The following is a 27,685-nucleotide window of genomic DNA, read 5'->3' as shown; positions in this document are numbered from 1 at the left end:
AATGCCTGACGGGCCCCTCAAGGGGGGCTCTTTGCCTATTCCAGGAACACCGAGACGGGGCAGGTGATGCCGCAAACTTCGGACAGGTCCCAACTCAGTAGGACCACCGTTACTTGGTGCTTTACCTGATGTGGCCCATCCACTAGTATGAGGAGGGTCCCTGCATTGTACTAATATTCCTTATTATAGGTTATATTTACACATAGGATTAGGTAGTTTAGGTCCTGAAGAATCGCGTTAGATCCATAGCACATCAATAGCGAGAAACATGTTGACCTTCTGGTGAATCGTACAGGGGATCCTGTGCGTACAATTCCTAACCTCAAATTGAGTGAGGAAGTGAATAATTCTTTGGGGAGCGTAGACCTTGCTCTTTTCTCTCCCCGCTCTTTGGTTTTAATCATGACAGTGGTTGGATTATTTAATAAAATTTGCCTAACCTCTAGTTATTTTTAAATAGAATTTTTCCAATCCTATACCCTATTCTTTCTAAACCGGGCATATATCTCAAAAGATCTCCGGCAAAGAGCCCCCCTTGAGGGGCCCGTCAGGCATTGCAGCGCCGGCCTGACGTGGAGCAAAGCCCGAGGATGAAGCATGTCACCTTTGGTGAGTGAGGGCTCTTGTTCCAAAATAATTAATTTTCCAGGGACCTGGCTTTCTTTCTTCTCTCTTTTTTACGATCTTTTCCTTAGATCAGGACCCAATGCGGTTTTCCTGATTATACTTACGTTGTGGAACTGTGTATACCTTGTTTTTGTACAGGCATATTTCCATGGTCAGAGACCATGGAAATTGCAAACAGGTGCCCTTCCCTGGTCCCAGGGACACCCCCACCTACACCAGGAGGACACCTAAGGATGAGGGACACCACCCAGGTAAGTCACGGAAAGTAAATATTTTTTTTTTATCCAACACCATTCGGGGACCCTGATTTGGGGCCCCCTGTAGGGCACTGGCCCCAGTGGCCATGCCCAGTGGACAAATGTCCCATGGGCATGGCCATTGGGGTGGTGAGCACGGCTCCTGTCTTTACTAAGACAGGAGCCATGTCCATGTATGGTGCTACACTGCTTAGAGGCAATTTTTCTGCCTTTGAACAGTGTAGCACCATAATTCAGTGCACAAGCTCCGGTTTCCCCTACGCCTCCCCAGCCCTGTTAGCATCCTTTCCAAGGACGCTGCCAGTGCATTAGCGCCAGCTAGTGCCATTCCATAAATATGGCGCCCGGCCAGCGTCTTGGAATGACGCTAGCCGGCGGTATACTTTTTCACGCAAAATTGCTCTAACGCAGTTTTGCGTGAAAAAGTATAAATCTACCCCTACATTTCTCGGGGTGGGGGCGACGGACCACCTTTGGGAGAGCCGAGCCAGGGTTCTGGCTTGGCTCTAAGAGCCAAAGCACGATCCGAGCCATCAAAAGATGTAAAAGGGGCAGGGCATGTCATGAAAAAATAGTATAAAGACTTTTAAGTGAAAAAATATGTTTCAACATTTCACAGTGTCTCCATTAAGTACATAATATCATATCCCTTAATTGAGTGGCCTTTATTGGAAGGAATATATTTTTTAAAACAAGCAACATTGAAGAACACCCGTACCTTCTGCAACATTGCCATGAGTGACACAAAATGTGCCTGTTATATTCTCTTTATATATAGTCTGTATTATTATTAAATGTGAAGCAAGCAAATTTCGTATTAACCAAATATGTGAGGGTTTTGTGGAACATATATCCTGTACTTAATTAATCTGCTCTTAAACTGGATGGTTAAGGGAAATGATAGGTAGTGACGTAAAGCAATAGGCATGGGTCAAACAATTTGGTCAAGTCCTGGGCTGCATGTTGTGCAGTTCAGAGACTCTAGGGTTACATCCTTCGCTCTTTTGTTTAACGCCAAACAACAGTGCTTTGGCTTCAGTTATTTGTTATTCAGGGAGCGTTAGCATAGTTATTCAAATGCTCTGATCATGCCTTAATTCAAACTGACACTACATACATACATGGGCGTAGTCGTGAAAACTAAAGGTGGGTTTTCCTTTTTTGAATGTTTCCACAGACACTGATGACAGAACATGCCTCTCTGAAAATATGCTCCACTTCGCAAGCATGTCCTTGAAGAGCTGTAACCTCAGGAGCAAACTCTTGGGGGTTCTGAGAACTCTGCGGTGATTGAAGGGGCGAGCTTCTCCCAAAATCCTTTTCTCAAGTCAGCCGAGCCACCATAGCCTCAACATAAAATAGAATCCGCTGATGGCCAGAACCACTTTAAGAGAGGCTCAACACGCGGAATTAAATAATTAAAACAAAGAGGCGCTAAAGTTCCCGCAGAGTTTGCTTCTCAGGTTACAAAGTTCAAAGGAGACGCGGACGATGACCAGTGTGGCTCCAATGAGACATGCTCTGCCTACCACTGCTTAGTCATCAGTTAAACTTCAAAAAACCCGGATGGGGGGCGGGGGGGGGAGTTGGGTGGTGCGGTCACTGTCCAGTGCTTCCTCAAACTCTAAAATCTGGGAGAGAGAAATCCCCCTTCCCTCCCCCCATCTTTCCTACGCCCACGATTCACTGCGTGAAATTATGGTGGGCCCACTCAGCATTTCATCCTTCTGGGGTTGTTAAAACTGATACTGTTAACTTAGATTATTCTATAGCAGTGACTGCCTAAGTTCCGAACTGTTGTAACTAAGTATTACAATTATCCTAACACAATTCTTAACTGAAGGCAACCTCTTCGGCAAAGCTCCGTTTTTTTTTTCTAAGAACCTTGATGCAAAACTCTCTTTACAGTTCCTCCATATTGGAAACTCCCTATTGGGGGACACAATCTCACTCCAACCCCGGTCACCATAAATAGAAATCATGAGTCCTAGGGGAACAAGCTGCACTTGAATCCAGCAGCGCTGACCGCAGACCCTGGCACGCAGGCAGTGGGTCCCTCATGGGGATCTGTGATCACAAGCTCTCCCTCCAATGACCAGTCAATGCAGAGGCGATGAAAATCCGTGCTGCCGGTGCCTACTGCCCCCGCCACTTCTCGCGATGACCGGGCATGCTCGAGATTTACTGTCTGCCTCCATCACGTGTGTTAATGGGACTGCAGAACAAACCCCTACTCACCTCTGTAACTTTAAAGAACTCTTCCCAAGAAAGAACCGTGTCTGATGAAGATAATGTTTTTCCTCATCTTTCCTTACATAGGCGTGTTTAACATTAGGCTGATTCCATGAGAGATTTTGAGGCTATCCTCATGAAATAAATTCTAGTACAATACATCTATTTGGTAATCTTGTAGGTGTGGTTTTCCTGATAATCTGCCTTATGATTAGAGCTGCTTTTCTAATTGTAGGTTCAATTGATTAGGCCGACCTGTGTTTTCAACACCCCTGGTCTTTGGTTCATCAAACAATGCTTGTCTGTTCCTAGTAGATATTGTGATAACAATTAAACTGTACCCCTGGTATCCGTTCATCGTTGGACTTTGCCATGACGTCCGAGAAGCTTTGTTCACGCCGCACACTACTGCATAAAACAATAATTGTCAATATAATATGGGTTTTTTCTTCATTGCTTATGCTTCATTTCTGGTGGGTCACTGTAAGGTGTTCAGGTTTTGGCTAAAGATGTGCAGCTATTTATTACTGCAGCAGCCAACTGGGTGTGTGGCGCAGATGTGAAAATGATGAGTAATCCTCATCAAAGACATGTTGATGGTGGTTGCTCAAGCTGCAGGTTATGCTAAAAAGCACAATTTATGTACTGGTCTTCTAGGTGCTACATTTTACCACATCTGCAGCTGAGAGGTTTTGGTGGTGTTACTTTCCATAGTCATATTTGTGGCCCTTTCACTTGGGATTGGGTGTGGGAGGGGGGTCTTACACTCTGTGAGATGCATGCCCATTAGCAGCAGGGTATTGACAAAAAGAGCTTCCACAATGGGTAGAAAGGGAGAACTCATATGCACAGACATGGGCACTCCAGGACACTGTGCATTTCTTATTCACTAGCCTTAACCGTGAAAACCAGTTACAGGTAGCTCTGATGGATATCCGCGGTGTAGATACTTGAGCAGACTTTTGCAAACAAGTACTCATAGTGTGCCATGAGTGCTTCCAGGAGGTAGTAAGTCTTTGTAGTTGGTATTACAGCCTCAGCAAAGATATGAGCGCTTGTGATGTGTCACGGGTCCCTCTAAAAATCAGTGGGTGCTGTACAGCATTGCACATTGTGATAATGGAATGTGAATGGCTCGAAGAGACACTGAGTCCCTGTAAAGCGTGCAAGGGCCTGTAAGCGGCCGTGAGTTCCTTGTCTTTAACAGGTGCTTTTACTAAATTGAGAAGGGCCAACAAGGATTAACAGGATCTGCTTACTATGTCTGCCTGAGTCGCTTGTGGCCCTGCTTTTCTATGGCTCCTTGAGACAAGAGTGACCATGAATATTTCTCTGTTCTTCACAGGGTGGAAATGACTATGAGATTTATGCTGACCCAAGGACGGTGGGGCACACAGTGAGCTGCCCCCAGGACACTGTGCGGCGATGCCAAGAACTCTTCTTCCCAGAGATGGCCAGCAAATCTTGAGACCAAAGGCTTTTCCATCATCTTCTCCATTGCAGGAGAATCTCACCTTCCTCCATACATCTCAGAACTCTTCTGCATGGCTCAGATCCTCTGAATGTCAAGTGCGCAACTCCTGTTCCCACACAACTAACTACTGACCTATGAAAGGGATCCAATTTTCCAAAGACAAAGGGGTTGCACATGGGTTCATGATGAAGCGTTGCAGGAATTTGCTATGTGAGCTCATACACCATTAAAAGCATCACCCTACCAATACTCCACATGGACAACAGGTTCACCTTCACGGAGGCTGATGGAGACTGATGATTCATGATCTCATCCGAAGCTGGAGCTCAGGACCTGCGGGTCATTCAACCATTTGGCTTCACCAGCAGCAAAGAAGACGGGATTGTCATTGGGGATAAGGACTACAACTCTGATGGCCAGATTATGCTGGCAGGGGCGCATTCTTGTGCTGCAGCTATTTCCCCTGAGTAAAAGGGTCCAAGTGTTGTATGTCCACAGCCGCAGATGCAGCTGAAGTAATCATCTGCTGCTCGTCTCCTTCTTCTTTTTGGGGCTCTGTAAGTTGTGAGGGAAGTGGCAGCGGTTCATGATCCTTGTGAATTCAGATGGCTGTCATATCGGTTGCCTCCAGCCATCTGTAGTTCCTTTGATAATAGGTGCCTCTCTTTCTTACTACGTAGATGATATCCAAATTTCTGTTCTTTTGTTTGTCTCTTTGTAAACCTGCAGTAGGTGCTCTGGGAATGCAGCATCCTGCCTTTGGACAACAAATCAAAGGCCACAATCTGCTTTTAGACACCTCTAATAGCTGTCTGAAGGTGTTGCTTGTGGAGGCTTTGCCCAATCATCATATTGTGGTGCAATTGTAACATACTGATACTCTTTGCAGCCCTAAAGTTTCCTTCAGAGCTTACATTTCAGCTCCCTACTTTGAATCCGCTCAAACTACATATAAAGGTCTCTAAGTAGTAGCGCTTGCAGGCCCTAGTTTGGTGCATGGGCACCAAATCAATCTAATCAACAGTCTATGCTAAAGGGTAAGGTCCCTTCAGCTCTGCCTAAGGATACTAAGCTTCTCACAGTATTCCCAGCTGGAAAGATAAGGATTTACTTACAGCAGGAAGGACGATGATGAAAGGGTGGGGGACTTGCTGAAGAGAAAGCTGCATTTCTTCATTCCATCATTCTCTACCATATCATCTCTCCCTCACACAAGTCAGATACTTGCATGCTTAAAAAAATATCTGTGAAATGCTCCACGTCTGTCACTGTTTCGTTTCCGAAGTGACTTCATACTATGTTGCACATGTACACTTGTCACTGATGCTGTTTTTATCCAGAAGCAGGAACTCCTGCCCCACGAACAGCAGTGATGTTGATATCCTTTGTGTTTATGGTGATAGAAATCATCTGATAGCTTTGCATGTGTTAACATCTTTCTATCTCGGATGCTGCTGCCTGGTTATTTTGCAGCAGATGATCTCCATAGAACCTCCATACTGTAGTGTACACTCGTGCTTGACTTCTTGAAAAGCATGTGGATTTGCAGTGGCATTATGTCCAGTCTTTACTCAGTTCTACTAAGAATTTCTTGATTGTAGGGCCAAATACGACTTTTTATAATGCATTTACCCCACCATCGGCCTTTGCCCCAGGAGCTATCTCTCTGCAGCTGCACACACCTCTTTATTGAATGGGGGACAGGCATTAAGGATGCTTATTTCACACCTCCTTTCATACCTTCACAAGAAAACCAGACCAGCTCAATCTAATTCTTTTCCCTGGACCAGACACTAGACTATGTGACCCAGACCCCTACCTGAAACACATGAAAATTCCCTGTCTGTAGGAACTTGCTCCTGGAGCCATTAATTCCTAACAATCACTTCCATTTGAACTTTTCCTTCTGCTGCAAGACATGGGATAGATGTATTTAAAGGCCCATACCTGTAGCTCAAAGTCTGTAAAAGCGTTGAGTGCTGGTTCCGTCAGTGATATTGCACTAAGCCAAACACACACTACAAATGTAAGCCTCCAGTTGCTCTCCTCGATCTCAAACACAGCAGTCTGTGCATCGCTAAACTCCTTCAAATACATAACCGTGCTTCATGGATTTGGACGGGACTGCCCCTTCTCTCGTATGGTTGTGTTCATAGCCTCACCTGGCACGCCACAGGTATTAGGGACACGCCTTCCTGCTGAAGGCTGACAAAATGATCTCTTTATCACTACACTCATTGCCTTTTGTAGAGTTTTGAAGAATGTAAGATTGAAAGGAATGTCTGGAGAACATATGTCCCCTAACCACCCTCTGCTCTGCCGACGGTGCTCCCTATACTATCACTCCTATTGCTTTGTTTAAGGTATCATACTGTGTAGTGCAAAGGTCACTGCCAGAGTGGTTTTTATCCTTCTGCACTTATTGCCTTCCTTCAGATATCCTGGAAAGTGAGCCTGAAGGATAGCTCAAGCATTATCATTTGCTACCTCAGCTTGGACACATTTGAACTTATCTGCTGCTGATCTTAATGCCTAGACGAGGTCTCCCAGATTACAGTGCTTGAATGACACTCCAGAGTCCTTCAGTTTAACCATCTTAACCTTGCTGCCTAGAAGTGAGATACATACTGGCACACTCATTGCCTTGTTTTAAATATCCTGCAATCGAGAGATGAATGATTCCTTCCAGTTCATCATTTCAGGACACCGATATATGTGCAAATTCACTCGTTGCTCTTTAAGGTATCAAGGATGTTGAGCTGGGAAGGGACACTGGGTTCCAGCTATCTAAGCCTCTATTCAGGTTCAGGGGAATCTCTGTCATTTGGATCAAACTCTCTTGTCTCCAAGTCACACATCCAGTGGTCTGTGTGTTGCTGCCTTCATTATCTTGACTTGGGAATCCTATAATTCATAGTTACAGTCCTGCAGTCATACTGATACATATTCACCTGCTCTCTATGGTTGTTAGGGGATCTGAGAATTATTTTGAGATAAACATTCTTACCTAGATCAGTTGTTTAACTCTCCACTGTGGTGGAGGTAGGAACTTACTGCATCTTATTGTATCAATTGCCTCATGTAGGGAATCACAGAATGGAAAGCTGGGAGGGGCATACTGAGCACTGGTTCCTGATACAACCCCGGGGCCACCCCTTCTCTGTAATCATGATCTGACCTCTAGTACTCAATTTCATCTCTTGGGTTAAATAGCTGGAAGCAGGTTCTGTGGATCTCCTGTGCACTACAGCAGTGGTTTATATGCTACTAAATTTAAATGCCTTGTTTTGGGTATCCTAAAACTGAGAGCTTGAAGACCACCCCACACTCCTGTTTCTTCCACCAGTTTATTATACTTGGACACTGAGATACCTATGTCTGTTCTCAGTGTTCTTTAGGTTATAAAGAATGTTGAGCTGGGAAGGGATTCTGAGTTCCTCCTATCTAATCCAATGTTCTGGTTCAGGAGTGATCTTTCTGCTACTTATTTATTGCCTTATTTGGGGTGTTTCTCATCCTAGAGTTGAAAAGACATTCCCTCCACATTGCACTGTAGCAATGATCTCTATCTCACTGATTTAATTGATTTGGGTATCCTAAATTGTGTAGTTGGAAAGAAGTACCAGTTCTTGAAGCCTTATAGCTCCACACACATTGCTCTCGCCCAGTTGTATATATGTAGCTGATTTCATTGCTTTGTCGTATGTATAATAGAGTTCAAAGAGAAAGTTCTCCAGGCTCATCCACTGCGAGAACTAGAGTATTACTGAATGTAAAGCTGGAAATCACTGCCTGTGTCCTCATGACAACACAACCCTCCCCATCCCAGGTTTGTGATTTCTCCAAGCTTTGGCTACGTTATCATAGAACATAAAGCATTAAGGAACCTCTAGGGTCCTTGGACCTACACTCCACCTTCTGCTCTGGTACACAGATGTCTCCACTGCAGTTCTCAATGATTACAGTAGAGCCCAGAGCTTTAAGAAACCCTCGAGCTCTGCAGCTAGCCCATCATCATCTGCTCTGGAACTTTGATCTCTGCACTATTGTCCTCAATGCTTGATCTAAGTTATCAGAGCACTTGAAAGAACCTTAAGAACACCAGGGCTAATCCACACCCCTTCCTGTGTTACAATTATCTCTCAACTACTGTTCTAAAGGCTTTCTCCACGTTACAGACCATTGATCTGGAAAATAAATCCTAGAGTCTCATTGTCTGGTAGGCAGAATCCTCCATATTGTAGTACCAATAGGTTTATTTAGACTTGCGTAGATGCATCAGCTGTACCTTTCAGTAGTATGTCCTAGATAATCATCTTAAATGTCTTGTTCTGGACTGAGGTTGATTTTATCCATTGTTTGTCTCTCTTCCTTCCCTCTTCCTTCAATTAGGCAGGTGTGTCACCGTTGCCCTTAGTTGCACGTTTGTGGAATAACAGTGTTCTGTAATCGCATTTGCAGATTTTTAATATTGTAATTTATATAGAAAAAACAGGAACCATTTATTCTCCGCAAAAAGCTTTAAGGTTTTGTATTCCTGCATGTTCTTCCAATAAGAAAATATCCAGAAGCTGTGAAAGAAAGGCAGTGTCTGGTAATCCAATTGAATAATTCTAAATGGCAAATTATATGCACAATTTACCACACTGTGAGAAGGTAAGAATATTTTCCCTCCTTTCTGCACTGAGACATTAAGGGGCATATTTATAAGCCCATAGCGCCACCTTGTGCCACATTAGTATAATTTTTTATGTTAATGTGGCGCAACGAGGCCAAAATCCTGGCACCATATTTACAAAGCGGCGCAATGCATGCATTACAACACTTTGTAACCCTTTGCACTACAATATGCCTGTGCAAGGCATAATGTATGCAAAGGGGACGTTCTCCCATTAGGGGAGCTGAAAGAATGGCGCAAGGAAATCTAACAGATTTCCTTGCGTCATTGTTTACCTGTTTCGCTAAAGCAATTGCTTGTGTAATTGTTGAAGGAAGAAAACTCAGTGGGAAAAAATTAATGAGCAGAAAAAGTTCCTTACCTTGAATAATGTTTTTTGGGTGGGTACTCTCCCGGCAAGTCCCCTCATCATCAGCCTGCCTCTCTGTTCTGAGGAGGTACTACAGTTCTATTTCTGTATTCTACATTTTCACTGGAAGTTTGGTAGACTGCTCTATTTTTCTTTGCAGGTTTGTTTGTCTATTTCCCTTTCATCTTGCCTCTGAAGGGCACAAGATAAAGAATGGGGAAAGTTATGTCAGTATTCAAAGTGCCACCTTATATGGCTCTATGTTGCCATATCCGGTAGATCTGTCAGTAAAGCCACCATCTAGTCCTTGTGTGTGGGGGTGGGCCTGTGGTTGGGGGAAAACGTGAGAGGCCAACACTTCTTTGTGAAGGACCTGGATCAAGTCTAGTGCATGAAGCATATCCATGGATGAGGAATGTGAGAAGAAAGCAGTATCTGCCAGAAAGAGCATTACCAAAGCTAAATCACTCTTGCTTAGGCCTGCGTGCAAGCTCCCACCCCTTACAGTCCAGTCCCCTTTTATAGCGGTACTGTTTCTCTGCTCACCTAGGTAGCCAAGTGGCCTGCACTCCTTCCTCTCCCACTTCTCAAAAACCTAGTACTCCGCCTTCCTCACCTTCACTCCATACTTTCTATCTTTCTCACACTGCAATTAGGCTTTCCGCGTCCTGTCTAAAAAATCACCCTTTACCCTTTTCTCCTCTCCTTTGTAAAACCCCTTTTTTGCACACTGCTTTGTAATTAGGTTCTGTCATGGCCACCATTTATTTTAATGAAAGTACTGTGAAATTGCTCTATGAAATGTACCAATGTCAGCAAAAGTATGTAAATAAAATGTTCCATTGAAACTCTTTTGTAATTCTGTAGGCATTTATTTGTGCTGGGAGGAAAGCAGTGTCTTTCAAGAACTTGCTGGACCGCAAGTCAATATAAGGTTTCTTGCCAGCACGAGCTGCACGGATTGTTGTGGATGAATGTAGCCAGTAAAAGAAAAAAAGCAAGCATTGCCAAACCCAATAGGTCTCGCCTACATAAGAACTACTTACTTTGTCTATGTTGTATTTAATCATGTTGTACAACAGCGTGTCGGCTGTGTAGCATGGCTTAAAGTGAAGGGAAAAAAGCGATTTGACAGAGACAGGGCTGACCGCGTCATAGCCCTTCCCCCCCCTTCACTTTCAGCCATGCTGCACAACAGCCACAGTGCCGTTCAATATGGCTAAAACTCATGGACAAAACCAGTAGTTCTTGCGTAGGCAAGGCTTATTGTCTTTGCCATTGCTTGTGTCTTTCTGACCTGGGAATGGTTGTCTTCTTTGTGCCATTTCATACTCAGGACTACAAGGGCTAGCATACAATAAAGCAAATCCCAGAGCTATTAGTGTATAGATCTGGGAAACTGGAGCGCTTTGCAGAGGGGGGTGTATACTGTTAGAAACTGCCCCCGTGGTTCTTATGCCCCGGGGTAGCAAACTGAGCCCATGCTTGCGTGATACAAAGAAAGGAGATTCTAAATAACAGCGCTTCAGAAGAGTCCAAGTTGCGTGACACGTGGAGAGCCAAGTCATCTTTCATCCTCTGTTTTTTAAACACTAGTTTAACGTTTTCCAAAAGCAGGTTACCAAGCATGCCATAAATGTTTTTCTGTTAAAGAAAATTCATCCCTGAAATGTTATGGGTGGTCTTGTGTTGGTGAAGTCGTGTACGTGTTTTCCCCTCCGCCTGTGGCTGAAGTGGCTCAATCAGTTCAAAGCACCAAAGGCTGAAAAATTGCACGGGTGGCCAGGTTAAAATGAATGTAACGTTGTTTAATGTCACCAAGCCTAAATAAACAAATAAAATAAAAAAACATGAATGTAACGTAACTGGAGCTCATATTAGGTGCTCCCATACCTTTGACTTGAGTTAGTGCTAGAAGGGAAAGAAGCACAAGAGGGAGCGGGGGCGGGGAAGAAATAGTACCTTAATCATACCGCAATCAGCGGATTGCCGCCTAATTAGGTTTAATTCATTTGCACTTCGTCCATGCTCCACTGAAGGAACGGAACTGACACAATGATTATGATACCCACTTAAAAGCCTGCATTGAAGAGTGAAGATGCAGCGAACCAATGGCAAGTAAGGGCGGACACTAAGCCCTTTACTGTAAACAATACCCATCACAGCAAATAGCGCATGCCCCCTGTTAGGCGAGACCTAATGACTAATGGAAATACTCAGGCTGAACTACTGTAAATGCCTTTGGGCTCTTTCCATTTCATCACTTTTATTTGTTTAGCTTATCTGTGCCAACAGGCAGTGAACAGCCATCTGCAAAATCATCCTCACTATCATGGTTATATTGCAGACGTATTAGAAACAGTCTCTTCATCGCAGATCCCCAAAAGTGCTAGTCATGGCATCAGGTCAACATGAATTTTCTGTACATTTGACATGCAGGTAGAAAGTCCCCTTCCAAAAACACTAGCTCATGGGACAGCCCGACAACATAAGAAGAAAGGAACCGAGTGAGCCAGATCTTCTCAAACATAGGTCTCTGATTATGTCCCCAAATTTAATCAGCTGGTGTAGTATTTTGAATTGAATCAGTTGTAATCCAGGCCTGATGGTCACTTTTGTTGGGTTCATACATAACATAAACCAGTCTCCCTCATCTAGCAAATCTATATCTGCTTCCCATTTAGAATTTATAGTAATGTCCCCTGAGAGCTGTTCATCATGGTCTTATGGAACACAGATATCACTTATTTTATCTGCGAGCCCACAAAATTCTATACTCTGATGGAGATCCATCTTGTACTTCAGTCAGGAGCATTGAGTATTTTAGTAAAACATGTTTTAACTGTAGGTGTTTGAGAGTCATTGAAAGTGAATTCTGCTTTGAGGAGTCCAGTAGGATAGCATTCAGACACAACATGTACATTAGCATTTGATGTCCCACTTCGGGAAGCCCACCAGACCTCAGAAGTCTGGCAACAGTATTAAAGAGGGGGTTTCAAGAGTCAATATCCTCTGCCTCCACAGATTTCTAGTGGTTGTTTTTGTGAAAATGATTGTGCTGTCAGGCAGTGTCATTAGCACCTTGCCACCTTTGGAGCAGGAATACCCCATGTTTAGTAAATGGGTATGTACACCTGCCCTGAGTGTCCGACTACATGTTAAACTGCTTTCCTGTTTTTTTTGTTTAGGTTAGCGTGATTTCAGGACCAGAGTGCCCACGGTAATTTTGGACTGCTCATTGTAAGACTTGGTCCATGAGCTATTCTGAAACTTGGAGGGTCATACCACGCTTAGCCTCATGGCTGACAGGGTACTATTGTTCATGTCACAGGAGTCATGTAAAGTACTGGTACCACGTTTTCATGAATAATTAGAGTAGGGTGGTCAAAGGAGAGTGTGGTCTACTTAAAAATTCCACTTTATGTGAACCCCAGACCCTTGCACTAAGATTCAGTGTGTATGTTGAATGCATGTATGTGCAGCTGTGTAGCACGTGTGGTAGTAAGACTGTGTGTGGGTAGAGTCTGAGTACTAGGGCCAGTGGGATTCATTTTGGGTAGGCCCTGCTTTAGCATGGCATAAGATGGAGGCTGGATGCAGCTTTGATAGACATTTGACATGTATTGACTGAATTCCTGTGGCTTGAAGTGGAGACAATTACCTTAAGAAATTCCCTGAGGATCTCCTGTAGCAAAGGGCTGTCGATTATTTCTTCCCGAGCTCTGGCAGTTGATGGATTGTAGGTACGAGGGATCAGACTGCAGTATATGTTGTTAAATATGATGAAGTTTCCACACAGGCCTTTCTCTTTTGTCTGTCCCTGATTATGGCTTCAGAACGGTTGATGACAGCTAAGTACAGAGATGTCATACTTCATTGTGCCCTTGTTTTTACAACTACTGGTTGGAGCCACCATCATTTCAAACTGCTGTGAGAGCTATTACCTTGCACAAAGACTGAGAATGAATGTGAGCATGACTTTGATAGAGAACCATTCCAAACTGGTTCCAGAACTTTAGACATCCAAACACACATCCCCTGCTGTGTGACTATGGTTGGTGTCTGCGTGACACCCAGTCTTCCAGAAGTGAGGGGACATGACCTTAAGTCTGTAGTTAACTGAGAAGCTGAGGTTCTGCCTAATGCCTGGATGCTGGCATAGCTTCTGAGAGGAAGGAAAGTGTCTACCCGTGCAGGAGGAGATACTTGCCAGTATGTTCGCTTAGTCAGAAGAGCTGACTGCTAACGGGAGCAAAGCCAAAACAGTCTGTTTTATCAAGTGGATCCCTGTCTGCTGAGCAGTGTCGTGAACTGCATTAAGTCTTCCAAGACCAAAACCTCATTGCGTTGTCCGGCATCCTGCGGTGTGACAGAGAATCTTCTGCTACCTGACATCAGAGCTGAAGATCGTTTTTCACAGCTGATGTGGAAGCCCTGATTAGCCCATAGGTCACAAATGCCAAAGATGCACATCTGTTGATAATGAGTCCCATAGGCTATAACTGCCACACCTGAGCACCCGTGTGCACACTGTCTGAGAGGATACATCTGCCAAAGACAAGTGCAGGCCTGACACACTGAAACTGATGCCTACTGAGGCTTCTGTCATAAAAGAGCTCACTGCTGTATCAATGAAGCAGCTGCTGCAGCAGTGGATAAAGAGAACCACCAGGGCTGCATCACTACCAAACAGATAAAAGTGGGGCTTTGCTGTGAACTGAAAGACACTGAGGGCCTGATTTAAGAGGCCCTAGTGCCACCTTAGCGTCATTTTTTTTTTAAGGTACGGCAGCGCTACAGTGACTTTTTACAGGCTCCATATTTACAAAGTGCCGCATTGCGCCACTTTTGTAAACCATTGTGGCATATTTATTATGCCTGTGCCAGGCATAATGTATGGAAGGGGGGGCGTTCCCCCGTTAGGGGGGGCTGAAAAAATGGCACAAGGAAATCGAAGAGATTTTCTTGTGCCATTTTTTTCAGCACTTTTAACACCTGCTTAGAGCAGGCATTAAAAGGGTACATGCCATTGAATAAAATGGGCCCCTATGTACTCTGCAGGAGTAGCGCCAAGATTTTGGCACAACTCCAGCAGAGTACATCAATAGCGTCCGGAATTCTGATGCAATTGCCCCCTACCCTGCACCATGGTGTGCAGTATTTTAAAAACGGCGCACACATTGTGGCGGTAGGGGGTGCAGCACCACTTTTCTTAAATCAGCCACTGAGTGCATAGAGATACCTCCAGCAGAGGCTAATGAATGCTTTTATAGATTTTATGGAAGGAAGGAAACCAGTGGTAAATACTACTAAGACCCTCGTTATGGTATGTCGTAAGAGGTCCCAGAGGAATCAAACCTTTTTCATCAAAAGATCCCCAATGATGGGGGTTAAAACGTTTACCTACTTGGGTGTATTGTTTACCAGTGATGGCTCTTAGGATACACATATCCAAGGTGCTAGACTTCAAATGAGGAGGGTTTGCTATGGCATTTTTACGTTTTCACATAAGCTTAGAAGACGCCCCATTAAAGGAAGGATTAATATCTATCAAGCAAAAGCATTGTCCTCTGCCACATACGGTGGAGTTATTTGGGGCTATGCGAAGAGCGTCCCCTTACAGGTTGAGGAGAACACCTTCCTGAAGCGGTTGTTGAGTATTCCAACTTCGGTTTCAACAAGCGTTACCCATAAGGAAGTTGGGCTCAACTATTTAGAAGATTGATTGCTCTTACAACCTATTTTGCTCTGGGGATTAATATGGTCTAAGCCCGATATGAGTTTTACAAAAACTGTTATAAAGGAGTGTCTTACACTCGATTAGCTTTTAACATAACGTGGCTTGATTATATTATTAAAATTTAAAAAGGTTTGTGGACCTGTCTCATTGGATGTAGCAGATGGTGTACTAAAATTTCAAAAAAGCAAGTTGAAAGCTCTCCTGTTGAGCCATATACGATCTGTTTAAACATGATATATTCACACAGAGAAGGTTTCCGACCCTACTTGTCCATAGTTATGCACCCCCAGGATCAATTTGTTTTAACGAGGTTGCAGTTGGGATTTGTGCATTATCTAGTGACCTTTCCGGTTATGAAACAAAGACCTGGAGAGATGTCTCCCTGCTCATTTGATGGGACATCTAAACAAAGCACCCAGCACTTAATTCTTTTTTGTGGATTTTATGATGGGGTGAGGCGATTTTATCTGAAACCCTTATTTATAAAGAATAATATAAGAGACTATAAAACTGTTTTAAAAATCCTATGCACCCTGATAGATCCACCCCTCTGTTTTGGCGTTGCTTCTTTGATATGGGGTGCGGTGAATATTAGGAAGAACATTGTTCTATAAGATGGTATGACTCAATTTTATCCAAGTATTGCATTTGGGTATTTACCATCATTCTTAGCAAAACTGTCTGATGTTCGTAAATGCTTTTTATGTTGGATATCATTTATTATATTTATTGATGATTGACCATAAAAGAGCAAAGTATACAATCTGTTTGTACCGAATAAACAATATGCTGACTGACCTCCAGCATGAACTTGAAGCTTTTGCCTGGCTGAACGTGAACCAGCAAAAGCCAGTGAACCTATTTATGCATCTAGCCAGTGTGGTAATCCGGAGTCACCTGTGTCTCTGCCTAATTAATACATATACTCATGCTACATAATAATGGGAACTGCAGACATTTGCAAACTCCTACAATGGGGATCACATAATAATCACAGATTATTTTGTACCCAAGGCTTCTATTGAACTGTGTGATATTTTCTTTTCTGTGAAATTAAAGTACTTTTAATGAAAAGACAAGCAGTGGGCTGGACAAATGTTATTGTGTCTGTTGATTGCTGAGTTCTGGCCTCCCACACTACCTCCCTGAGATGCCTTAAACTGCTTGCACTCTATCCTTGTAGTCAAGTGTGAAAAGAGTGTGTTTGGCTCAGTTTGTAGAGCCACAGGAGGACCCAAGGACACCAGTGACAAACAAACACGAAAGTTGTGGCCCAGTAGCCCCTGCCCCCAAAACGGGGTTTGACAATATATCTCTAAAGGCAAGTCTACCTGCCATTAAAAAGCACTCTTGCTGGGAGGCAAAAGCCCCGTAATTTATTATCACTAGTTGGGATGCCTGTTAGACCTGACAGCCTTAGGGTGGTCACCCTCAACTTTCTGCCTGCCTCTCTCCACTTTTTGACACTGTTTTTGCTGGTTTTAGGACTCTACGTACTTTACCACTTCTAACCAGTGCTAAAGTGCATATGCTCTCTCCCTTAAAACATGGTGACATTCGCTCATACCCAATTGGCTTATTTAATTTACTTATAAGTCCCTAGTAAAGTGCACTACATGTGCCCAGGGCCTGTAGATTAAATGCTACTAGTGGGCCTGCAGCACTGATTGTGCCACCCACATAAGTAGCCCCTTAATCATGTCTCAGGCCTGCCATTGCAAGGCCTGTGTGTGCAGTTTCACTGCCACTTCGACTTGGCATTTAAAATTACTTCCCAAGCAGCCTTAAACTCCCCTTTTTCTACACAAGTCACCCTAAGATAGGCCCTAGGTAACTCATAGGGCAGGGTGCTATGTAGGTATAAGGCAGGACATGTACCTCGGTAGTTTATACGTCCTGGTAGTGTAAAATCCCTACATTTGTTTTCCACTACTGTGAGGCCTGCTCCTTTCATAGGATAGCATTAGGACTACCCTCATATACCGTTTGAGTGGTAGGTTCTGATCTGAAAGGGGTAACCAGGTCATGTTTAGTATGGCCAGAATGGTAATAGAAAATCCTGTTTATTGGTGAAGTTGGATTTAATATTGCTATTCTAGAAATGCCACTTTTAGAAAGTGAGCATTTCTCTACGCTCAAATCCTGTGCCTTACAGCCTGTCTCCAGTCCACGTCTGGCTGGGCTGGTTGACAGCTCCCTTGTGCATTTCACCCAGACAACCACAAACACAGGATGCTCAGTCACACCTGCACACATTTGCATACTGATTGGGTCTTCCGGGTCTGGAAGGGTGGAGGGCCTGAAACTTACATTTGAAAGGACAGTAGACAGCCCTCACACAATGGACTGCCAAATCCCCTACTGGGACCCTGGCAGACACGATTGTACTGAAAGCGGACCTTGTGCACTTTTTAGCCACTCTTTGAAGTCCCCTCCACTTCAAAGGCACATTTAGGTATATAAACTGGGCCCCCGGCCCTACCAACTCAGACACTTCTTGACAAGATATCTCCTGGGAAAGAAACCCTGAACCAGAACCTGAAACCTGCTAAGAGAAGCTGCCTGGCTACCCCAAAGGACTCGCCTGACTGCATTGCTGTAAAGGACTGCTGCCTTGCTGTTGCCCTGCTGACTTGCTGCCCTCTGGCTCTGCTGAGAAGTGCTCTCCAATGGCTTGGATTGAGCTTACCTTCTGTTTCCTGAAGTCTCAGGGCCAAAAAGACTTCATCTCTGCAAAGAACTCCTTGTGCAGTGAAAATCGACACACAGCCTGCTGGAAACATTGCACATCCTGCCCTGCGGTGAGATAATCACTGCATCGCCGAACCGGAACGACGCAGCCCGGCTACCCGAGTGAAGATCAAAGCAGCGCCAGCGTTGCGACCGGAACTTCGACACACGGCCCACTGGATCGACGCATCGCGAGCCGGAACAACACAGCTTCCTACGAGAGGAATCGACACAGCACCTGCCATGCAACAGAAATTTCCCTGCATCACCCACAGGATCGATGCAGCTCCTGTGTCTTTGTCCTGCACACCCAGGATTTCTCCGCATCATCCCTGGGGTGTCCAAATACCCCGCAACCTGAAGAGGATCCAAGTCTGCATGCCGGAAGTCAACGCAATGTCCTTGCTCCGTGGAAAAGCATTGACGCATTGTCTGTGTGCGCCCGGAGAAACTGGCGCACACTTCCCCGTTTTCCACGCATCTTCTCCTCTGCGGTCCTGTGCGGATAATTTAGACGGAAACCAGGTACTTTGTGCTTGAAGAGACCACTGTTGTTTTTAAGAACTAAAGACTCTATTTATCATTACAAAAGTGATATTTTAACTGGTATTTATCAAATCTTGATCGTTTTGACCTTAATCTACTCAGATAAATATTCTATATTTTTCTAAACATGTGTGGTGTATTTTTGTGGTGTTATACTGTGTTATTGCATGATTTATTGCACAAATTCTTTACACATTACCTTGTAAGTTAAGCCCGACTGCTCAGTGCCAAGCTACCAGAGGGTGGGCACAGGATAATTTGGATTGTGTGTGACCTACCCTGACTAGAGTGAGGTTCCTTGCTTGGACAGGGGGTAACCTGACTGCCAACCAGAGACCCAATTTCTAACAAAACCCAATAATATATTTTTTTATTTTCTAAGATTTTGTGCAGGTGCTTGTATGGTACGAAGCATAAAAGCATGTGGGTGCATTGCAAAATTGTCCAACGCCACACAACTGCCTGTGCAACCTTTAGTAAAGTTAGGTCTTGGTTCTGTAGTCTACAGAGATGGTGGAGCTTAACCCCCACCACTTCAGAAGAGTTCATATCCTCCAATAAATTAGTTTAAAAAAAAAATAGCAAACTGATTAGTTTTGCAGCTCAATTTTTACAAATATTTTGGCCAAAAAGCCATAAACTATGAAGGCAGTTCTTGTTGTAAAGTCTTCAAGTAGTCGAGTACTACGGGTCCTGGCACACTGACTAAGAACTTAGGGGCATATTTATACTCTGTTTGCGCCGGAATTGCGTTTTTTTTTTTTACGCAAATCCGACGCAAAGCTAACTCCATATTTATACTTTGGCGTTAGACCCGTCTAGCACCAAAGATCTTGGAGTTTGCGTCATTTTTTAGCGTGGACACCTACCTTGCGTTAATGATATGCAAGGTAGGCGTTCCCGTCTAAAAAATGACTCCAAGGCATGTGCGCCTTATTTAAACTCCCGTGCAAAAATGGCGCACGGGAGTGGGCGGGTCAAAAAAAATGACGTCCAGCCGCTTTTGCGTCATTTCTTAACGCCTGGTCAGGGCAGGCGTTAAGGGACCTGTGGGCTCAGAAGGAGCCCAGAGGTGCCCTCCCATTTCCCCAGGGACACCCCCTGCCACCCTTGCCCACCCCAGGAGGACGCCCAAGGATGGAGGGACCCATCCCAGGGAATTTAATGTAAGTTCAGGTGAGTATTTTTTTAAAAAATTTATTGTGGCATAGGGGGGCCTGATTTGTGCCCCCCTACATGCCACTATGCCCAATGACCATGCCCAGGGGACATAAGTCCCCTGGGCATGGCCTTTGGGCAAGGGGGCATGACTCCTGTCTTTGCTAAGACAGGAGTCATGTCAATGGAGGGTGGGAGTCAAAAAAAATGGCGCTAATCGGGTTGAGGCAGATTTTTTGCCTCAGACCGACTTGCCCCATTTTTTGACACCCAAGCTCCATTTTCCCCTATGCCGGGGCTGCCTGGTGTGGGTCATTTTTTTTGACGCACACCAGTCAGCTCCGCCGGCTAACGTCATTCCATAAATTAGGCGCCCGCATGGTGCTTTGGAATGGCGTTAACATTTTTGACGCACAACTGCGTTGGCGCAGTTGTGCGTCAAAAAGTATAAACATGGCCCTTAATTTCTAAAGACTTGCAAATCCTGTATTTAGCACTCAGGGTTGCCCAGCTAAGCAGTACCCTTAATCCCAGTGTTCCTATGGGCAGTCGAGGTCCGCTCCCTGCAGATTTTGCTGCAGTGGATACTGGGGACTTTGGCCCATATTTATACTTTTTTAGCGCCGCATTTGCGTCATTTTTTGATGCAAAAGTGGCACCAACTTACAAAATCGAATTGTATTTTGTAAGTTTGCGCCACTTTTGCATAAAAAAATGACGCACATGCGGCGCTGAAAAAGTATAAATATGGGTCTTTGCGTTTGTGCCAATACCTCAGACTTCTCCATCCCTGAAAGCTGCCCTCTGACCCTAGCCTACCAGGACGTTTCCTCCCTATGGCCACCTAGTCCTGCTTCTTTCCATGAAGACTCTGCGGCAGGGAGCAAAGATGTTGTCTTTGCCAAGAGGGAGTAGGTCTACTCAAAGCATGAAGCCAAGGAATGAGTGGCCACTGGGTTTGACCTCTTAAATCAACATCTCTAGAGGCATCCCTTCTCAGACCAAGAAGACAAACACCGAGGAGGCAGAAGTCGCCTCTACATCCAATCCCTGCAAAACCCAAAATAAGAGTTTGTATGCTATACTCTCCCTATACATTTTAAGTTCCTTCAAGGGAAGATGAGGGAACACCTGAAAGGAATGTTTGGTGAACAGCAGGTATGGGGTCTACTGCTTCAGCACAACTACTGACCTTTCCAAGTCGGATGGATCCTAAAGGATGTGTTGTGGGTGAAGCAACTGACTTTAGGAACTCAGTCAGAATGTTGTCCAATTGTACGAATTAAGCAGACACACTTCCTCACTTATTAGTTTGATGATATACCTGGTGGCTCAAGATAGGCAAAGTGTCTGCAGGATACACTGCTGCTTCGTGCTTTTCACAAGCTCTTCCAAAGATATTGGGCTGCAGGTGCCACCTGATAGCCTCATAGGTCGACATATGGACCATGTTTTCGCCTAGGACCCCTGACACGTCACACAAGTTAATCTCATGTCTTTGCGCCATTTTGTCACCCCCCCCCCCCCCCCATTGAAGGATCGCCCCCTTTGCATACATTATGCCTGGCACAGGCCACTATGTAAATCTGGTGCATCGATTTTGGGCTCGTTGGGCCACATTAGCGTAAAACATAATGACGCTTATGTAGTGCAAGGAGGCGCTAGGGGCTCTTAAATCTGCTCCATAGGTTCATTAGAGTGGTAGAAATGCATTAAAGATGTAATTTCATGTCAAAGCAATTTAAATCTGTGCACGATGTCTAATTCTTGGTGCCCCAGCTCCACAAAATAAGTGAGCCTAGAAAGAGCACATGTCCCTGAATCGGCGACTGTCAGTTATTTTTGTCACAAGATGTGGTTATCAAAAACCTGCTTTAGATTGATAAGTAACAATTGAGTTTTCTAAGAACCACAGAGGGGAAAGAACGGCACGTGGAATGGATGCACTGGGCAGAAAGGCCCAAAAAGCGAACTGTGGCACTGTTGTCTTCAAAGCACTTGAGAGCAAAGAGAGCCTTCTGGCTAAAGAGGTGACAGCATGTCCATTACAGAAGATGGGAAACACACGTGGATGAAGTCTATGGGCTTCACTGGAAATGTCCAAAGTGTTATGCTGTTGTCCACAATGAATTGTGAATTTTGTATTCACTGCTGTCTTGAACAGCTTGTGTAAGGGTGGTGCACAAGTCATCTGGTACAGCATGCAGGACCTGAACAAAGAAATCCTAAATGGCATGAGTTTAGCTGCCCAGCAGGCAGCTGGATTTGACAAATCGCAAGGCCAAGCTGGCTAAAGAAAACAGAGAACCCAAGTGCATTGAAACCCTTGGAAAGCTCATGTCAGGTGAAGTGGCAGGAAAGGCGCAGCAGTTGACCTTGCTTATGGATAGCTTCACAATCGAGCATTCCAGAGTCTGATGTTGATTTAGAAAGGCCGGATTGCGCGGGCAGGGCGGTGGTGCCGCATTTTCTGCCTCTTTACCGTGAGTCCAGAACATGACTTTGCCCATGTAGCACGAAGTGTGTCTGAGAAGGCCTCATTGAGAGGCAGTAGGGGCTCAGTATTAGTTTGTCCAGGCCGGAGGACTTGACTGAGGCCACTGGTTTTCACCTCCTTGGTGGGCAACTGGAAGTCAACCTCAGTTGCCCTCCACATCACTACTGCACAGCAGGCACTTTTTTCAGTAACCGGCCCAGGTTGAGAAATAAGCTTAGTGTTTAGAGAAGTGTCCAGGTTACTGGCATCTTACAGTTAGTCATACCAGTTGTTTTTAGTATAGAGTTGAGCAAATCTGTCCGCTTCATCATAGTGGCTGTTACTGGAATCTGTCTGTAGGAATCTGGCTCTGTATATACTATATCAAAATGAGATACAGTGTGCACAGAGTCCAGGGGTTCCCCAGAGGCTTGACAGAGGCAAAAATAGATAATACTAATGCTCTATTTGTGGTAGTGTGGTCGAGCAGTTAGGCTTATCAGAGGGTAGTGTTAAGCATTTGTTGCACACAAAAGCAACAGAAGAAACACACACTAAATAACTTAACTCCAGACCGATAGGATTTTACATAGAAAAATATATTTTTGTTACTTTATTACTAGAACCACAAGATTCAGTTCAGAATCAAATACTGTTGCAGATAAGTACTTATCATAGACATCAATGTAACTTTGTTTCACTTTAGTCAAATAAACACTTTTTAAGAAAACAGAGAATATCTATTTTAAAAGTGGACACAGTGCATTTTCTGATCAGTTCCAGGGGGAAGAAAAAGTTTTAGAGGTAAGTATATGACTTACAGTTCCAGTCTCCAGGTTATAGGTAGTCCACCATTGGAGGTTCAAGTTAACCCCAAACACCGGCCACCAGCAACATGGGCTGGTCAGGGGCAGAGGTCAAAGCTGAGCAATTTTAACGTGGGCTCCTATGGAGATGGGGGTACTCGGAATTCGGTCTACCAGCAGGTAAGTACCCGCGGCTCTGAGGGCAGACCAGGGGGGGATTAGAAGAGCAGTGGGGGGGGGGGGAGGGGTCACAAGAAGGCACCAACACGCACCCTCAGCGGCACAGAGGCGGCCGGGTGCAAACAGGGCATCGGGCTCCCAATGCTGCTCTATGAGGGGACCCCAGGAGTCGCTCAGAGGCTGCAGGTGAGGTCCAGGGGGGTGTTTCAGGCACACCACCGGTCGGACAGGGAAGAGGGCCGCCTGTTGATCGTTGCTCCACAAGGTGTCGGTTTCTCCAAGGCCTGGGGGCTGCGGGTGCAATGGGTCCTTTGGCGTCGGAAATCTTACTCTGGATTATTCACGGTCAGGGGGGTCCTCGGGACTCCCTCTGCAGGCATCATCGTACACAGGTCAACCCGGGGTGAGCACCTGCTCGGAATCGCCTGGGGACCCTCTCTGGATGGGCAGAGCACCTGGATATGGGCCTGCATACTGCCGGGTGCAGAGTGGTCAGGACTCACGGTTCTGGAGTGAGATGGGAGGCCTTTAGAAGAGGTTTATTCTTCCGTTCTTCTTTGAACAGGGCCGCTGTCCACGGGAATTCTTGATCCTCTGTGATGCAGGCAGTCCTCTGGAGGTTTTCAGAGGTCGCTGGACCTGCAGGACGCGTTGCTTTTCTTCTGCAGGTTCTTTGAAGCAGGAGACAGGCCGGTAGGGCTGGGGCCAAGTTATCCGTTGTCTCTTTTCATTCTTTTCTGGGGTTTCCGCTAAGCAGTCCTTCTTCTTCTTGTGAGGTCATCAGGAATCTGACTAGCTTGGTTCAGGAAGCCCTTAAATACAAGATTTAGGGGTGTTTTAGAGGTCAGAGGGCAGTAGCCAATGGCTACTGTCCCTGAGGGTGGCTACACCCTCCTTCTGTCCACTCCCTTTGGGGGGGGGGGGCACATTCCTATCCCTACTGGTCCCTGACCTCCAAACCATGATGGAGGATACTACAGGGAGGGGCTCACTTCAGTTCTGGACACCTTAGGGGTAGTCCCAGCTGAAGTGGTCACTCCTCCTTGTTTTTCTTAAATTTGCCGCCGAACTGGCCGCCCAAAGTGGGGGCTTGTCCAGAGGGTGGGAATCACCACTAGCTGGAGTGCCCTGGGGCACTGTAACATGAGGTCTGAACCTTTGAGGCTCACCGCCAGGTGTTACAGTTCCTGCAGGGGGGATGTGTGAAGCACCTCCACCCAGAGCAGGCTTTGTTTCTGGCCTCAGAGAGCACAAAGGCTCTCACCCCAGGGGCGCAGAAACTCGCCTCTTAGTGGCAGGCTGGCACAGACCAGTCAGTCCTACACTAGAGGATAGGGTAAAATACAGGGGGCATCTCTAAGATGCCCTCTGTGTAAATTTTTTTAATAAATCCAACACTGGCATCTCTGTGGGTTTATTGTGCTGAGAAGTTTGATACCAAACTTACCAGTATTCAGTGTAGCCATTGTGGAACTGTGGAGTTCGTTTTGACAAACTCCTAGACCTTATACTTAATATGGCCACACTGTACTTACAATGTCTAAGAATGGACTTAGACCTGTAGGGGCATATTGCTCCTGCAGCTATGCCCTCACCTGTAGCATAGGCCACCCTGCCTTAGGGCTGTAAGACCTGCTAGAGGGGTGACTTACCTATGTGGGCATGGCACCCTGAGGGGGATGCAATGTCGACTTTGCCTTCCCCTCCCACTAACACACACAATCTGCAATGGCAGTGTGCATGTGTTAGGTGAGGGGCCCCTTAGGGTGGCACAACACATGCTGCAGCCCTTAGGGACCTTCCATGGTCACATGGCCCTTGGTACCACTGGTACCTTTCACAAAGGACATAACTGTGTGCCGGAGGTGTGCCAATTGTGGAAGCAATGGTACATTTTTAGTGAAAGAACACTGGTGCTGGGGCCTGATTAGCAGGATCCCAGCACACTCTCAGTCAGGTCCGCATCAATATCAGGCAAAAAGTGGTAGGGTGGGGGGAGGGGGATACTTGCAACAAGTGACAGTTTCCTACACTGTACTAAAAAGATTGTGGATGATCTGGGACCTTCCTTAATGCAAGGACATTGTACCATCGCCTGATGGATTGCCAGAATGCAGCTGCCCAATGGGATAAGGGTGCAGCCTTGGTCAAAGTCAAAGCGGAGACAGCTCTGACAGGAAAGAAACATTGGTTGTGGTTTGTTGTATAACATCAACAGCATCGGCATCAGTGCTCCAGGTTCTGTATGGGTTATGGCATCAAAACAAACATCTGCATCGAAGCTGGTGCAAGGTCCAAAACCAGTCTAGACTTTCCAGATGGCGTTAGAGGTGGGCTGAAGAGATGCAGCTTTGTGCAACTTTTGGATTGCTTTGGCATGCTGAGGGACCTGGAAAGTTGGATTGCCCCAGGAGGAGAGTTGGAATTTGCTCAAAAGATTTTTTAGAAGCAAGACCCAAAGGCACGTTTACACCCTCTTGCCTTCTGAACAGTTTGAGATTGGCAGGAAGGCGCCAAGTTGGAGATCTTATGCTTCTTTTTTTGCTTTACCCAAGGACTTTGAGAGCAATAAAGATCTGCCGCAGGAATGACTTCAGGAATGGGACCTCTCCTTGACTTAGACCGGTCACGGTGTTGAGTCTTACGGTATTCAGCGACGTATAGCATTGCCTCAATGTTTCAAATGGCCTTTGGATTGATTAAGGCATAATGGCATAGTCTTGGAGTTGTGATATGCCCCCAGCACTAAAACCAAATATGATAGGGATCTGCCACAGACATTTGCTGGTGACAGACCCTAGAATGTTTGAAACCTGTATTTTAGGGTGTAACATTTCCCTTGTACACTGGCTAGTTAGTTGTAAATTTTGTAGGAAACAGTCTTGTGAAGAGATGAGGCCTAGTTCTGCATCCGCTTACAGTGACGCGCAAAGAATGAAATCAACATCAGTGCATACGGGTGGGGCTTATATGTGTGGAGCTGCGTGATTCCACCTACTTGCGCACAGAGGTACCGCTAAAGATTTTCCGGATCCAGTCTGATGCCTGGGGAATATTCAAAAGGTGAGGAATCTGCAGTTAGATGTATCCATCAGAAACATAAGGGTAAGAACATTAACACTACATCTGCAATTGATTTGATGTAGTTACACTTAATGGGATTACATTAGCATTGTTTGCCCTAATATGGGGCATCAAACTGGAATGTCAACTCTATATTACTTTTCATCCTGTGTATAAAACCACTGGCCTGCTGGGTCAGGTTGTGACAATGTGGAAGGATTCCGAATGGAAACAGTCAGGTCAGAGAATAATTTGTTGCATGCTGACAATGTTCTTCTGTGTGTAGCAAATCCAACAGTATCAATACTGATGATATTCTCACTGTTTACAAATGTGGGAACTATGCATGATATAAAATAAATTGGGTAAATCAGTTCTGTTTAAAATGAATGAACTGGAATCAGCAATGGAAGTGCCCAGGTTAACGAAGTGACAATGGATGACTTCAGATACTTGGGAATTAACGTAACTATTAGACAACATTAAGCCTAGAAAGCAAACCTGAAGTTCTGCTGAATAAGTTTAAACCGACATGCAGATGTGGTACGCTTTGCCACTCACAATAGGAAAAGCATCAATTTTTCAAATGGTCCCTCTACTGAGGCTAATTTATGTGATGCAAAACACTCCATTATTAATCGGAGAATCCTAATGCTGGACAAAGAATTACGCAACTTATTATGGGATGCATGTACACCCAGAAGAGCATTGCAAATGCTCTGTGGATCAGTGTACAGCAGTAAAATGGCTCTGTAAGATGTAGGGGCCTATTGTTGGGCCATCCACTTATAGGTCATAAATAACTGGACCTAGGTTCCAAGAGATGACCCCCACGACAAGGTTAGAAATAATGTCAGAGAGCGTCCACACTGTCTACACCAGTGGTTCTTAACCTTTTGACTCCCCCCGCCTCCACACACACATCTTTAATGGAAGCCATGGACCCCGGACTCAGCATTTTCGATTATTTGAAAGGCAAAACAATTCTCAAAAATACAAAAACAAGGATTCATCAAACAAATACACAAATGCTGAAATATTTTATTTAATTTACAAACAAATATAAAAAATTTAAATGTTAATTTTAACTGGAAAGTTGGAATTTTTCTAAATTCAACTGAGGTCATTCATGGTACCCACTATATTCTGTTTGATGCAATTGCGCTAATTCCACTAATCAATCTAAGGATACGAATTTAATTTTAGCCTCCTTCCTTCACATTTACAGAAACTTTTAAAATGTTCTATTTGATTCTTCCTTTATCTATACTTTATTAATCTGTTAATAATATTTGGTTTTCTAAACAGTCTAAGACACCCTAGTAGGCTTTGCAGGCCCCCGGGGGTCCCCACACCAAAGGTTCTGAAC

General features: G+C 44.9%; 1 protein-coding gene across 1 annotated transcript in view; it reads left to right on the top strand.

Annotated features, from left to right (window-relative positions):
- The window catches only part of PMM1 (phosphomannomutase 1), a 43,082-nt gene extending 32,617 nt beyond the window's left edge, over positions 1–10,465 (top strand). Inside the window, exon 8 of the mRNA XM_069231259.1 lies at positions 4,462–10,465. Coding sequence (XP_069087360.1) covers positions 4,462–4,584 — 123 coding nt within the window. The 3' untranslated portion in view covers positions 4,585–10,465. The remainder of the gene's footprint in view (positions 1–4,461) is intronic.
- Positions 10,466–27,685: the final 17,220 nt, after the last annotated feature.

Source organism: Pleurodeles waltl, chromosome 4_2, assembly GCF_031143425.1.
Source record: "Pleurodeles waltl isolate 20211129_DDA chromosome 4_2, aPleWal1.hap1.20221129, whole genome shotgun sequence".
Taxonomy (NCBI): domain Eukaryota; kingdom Metazoa; phylum Chordata; class Amphibia; order Caudata; family Salamandridae; genus Pleurodeles; species Pleurodeles waltl.
This window is presented reverse-complemented; position numbering and strand designations above follow the sequence as displayed.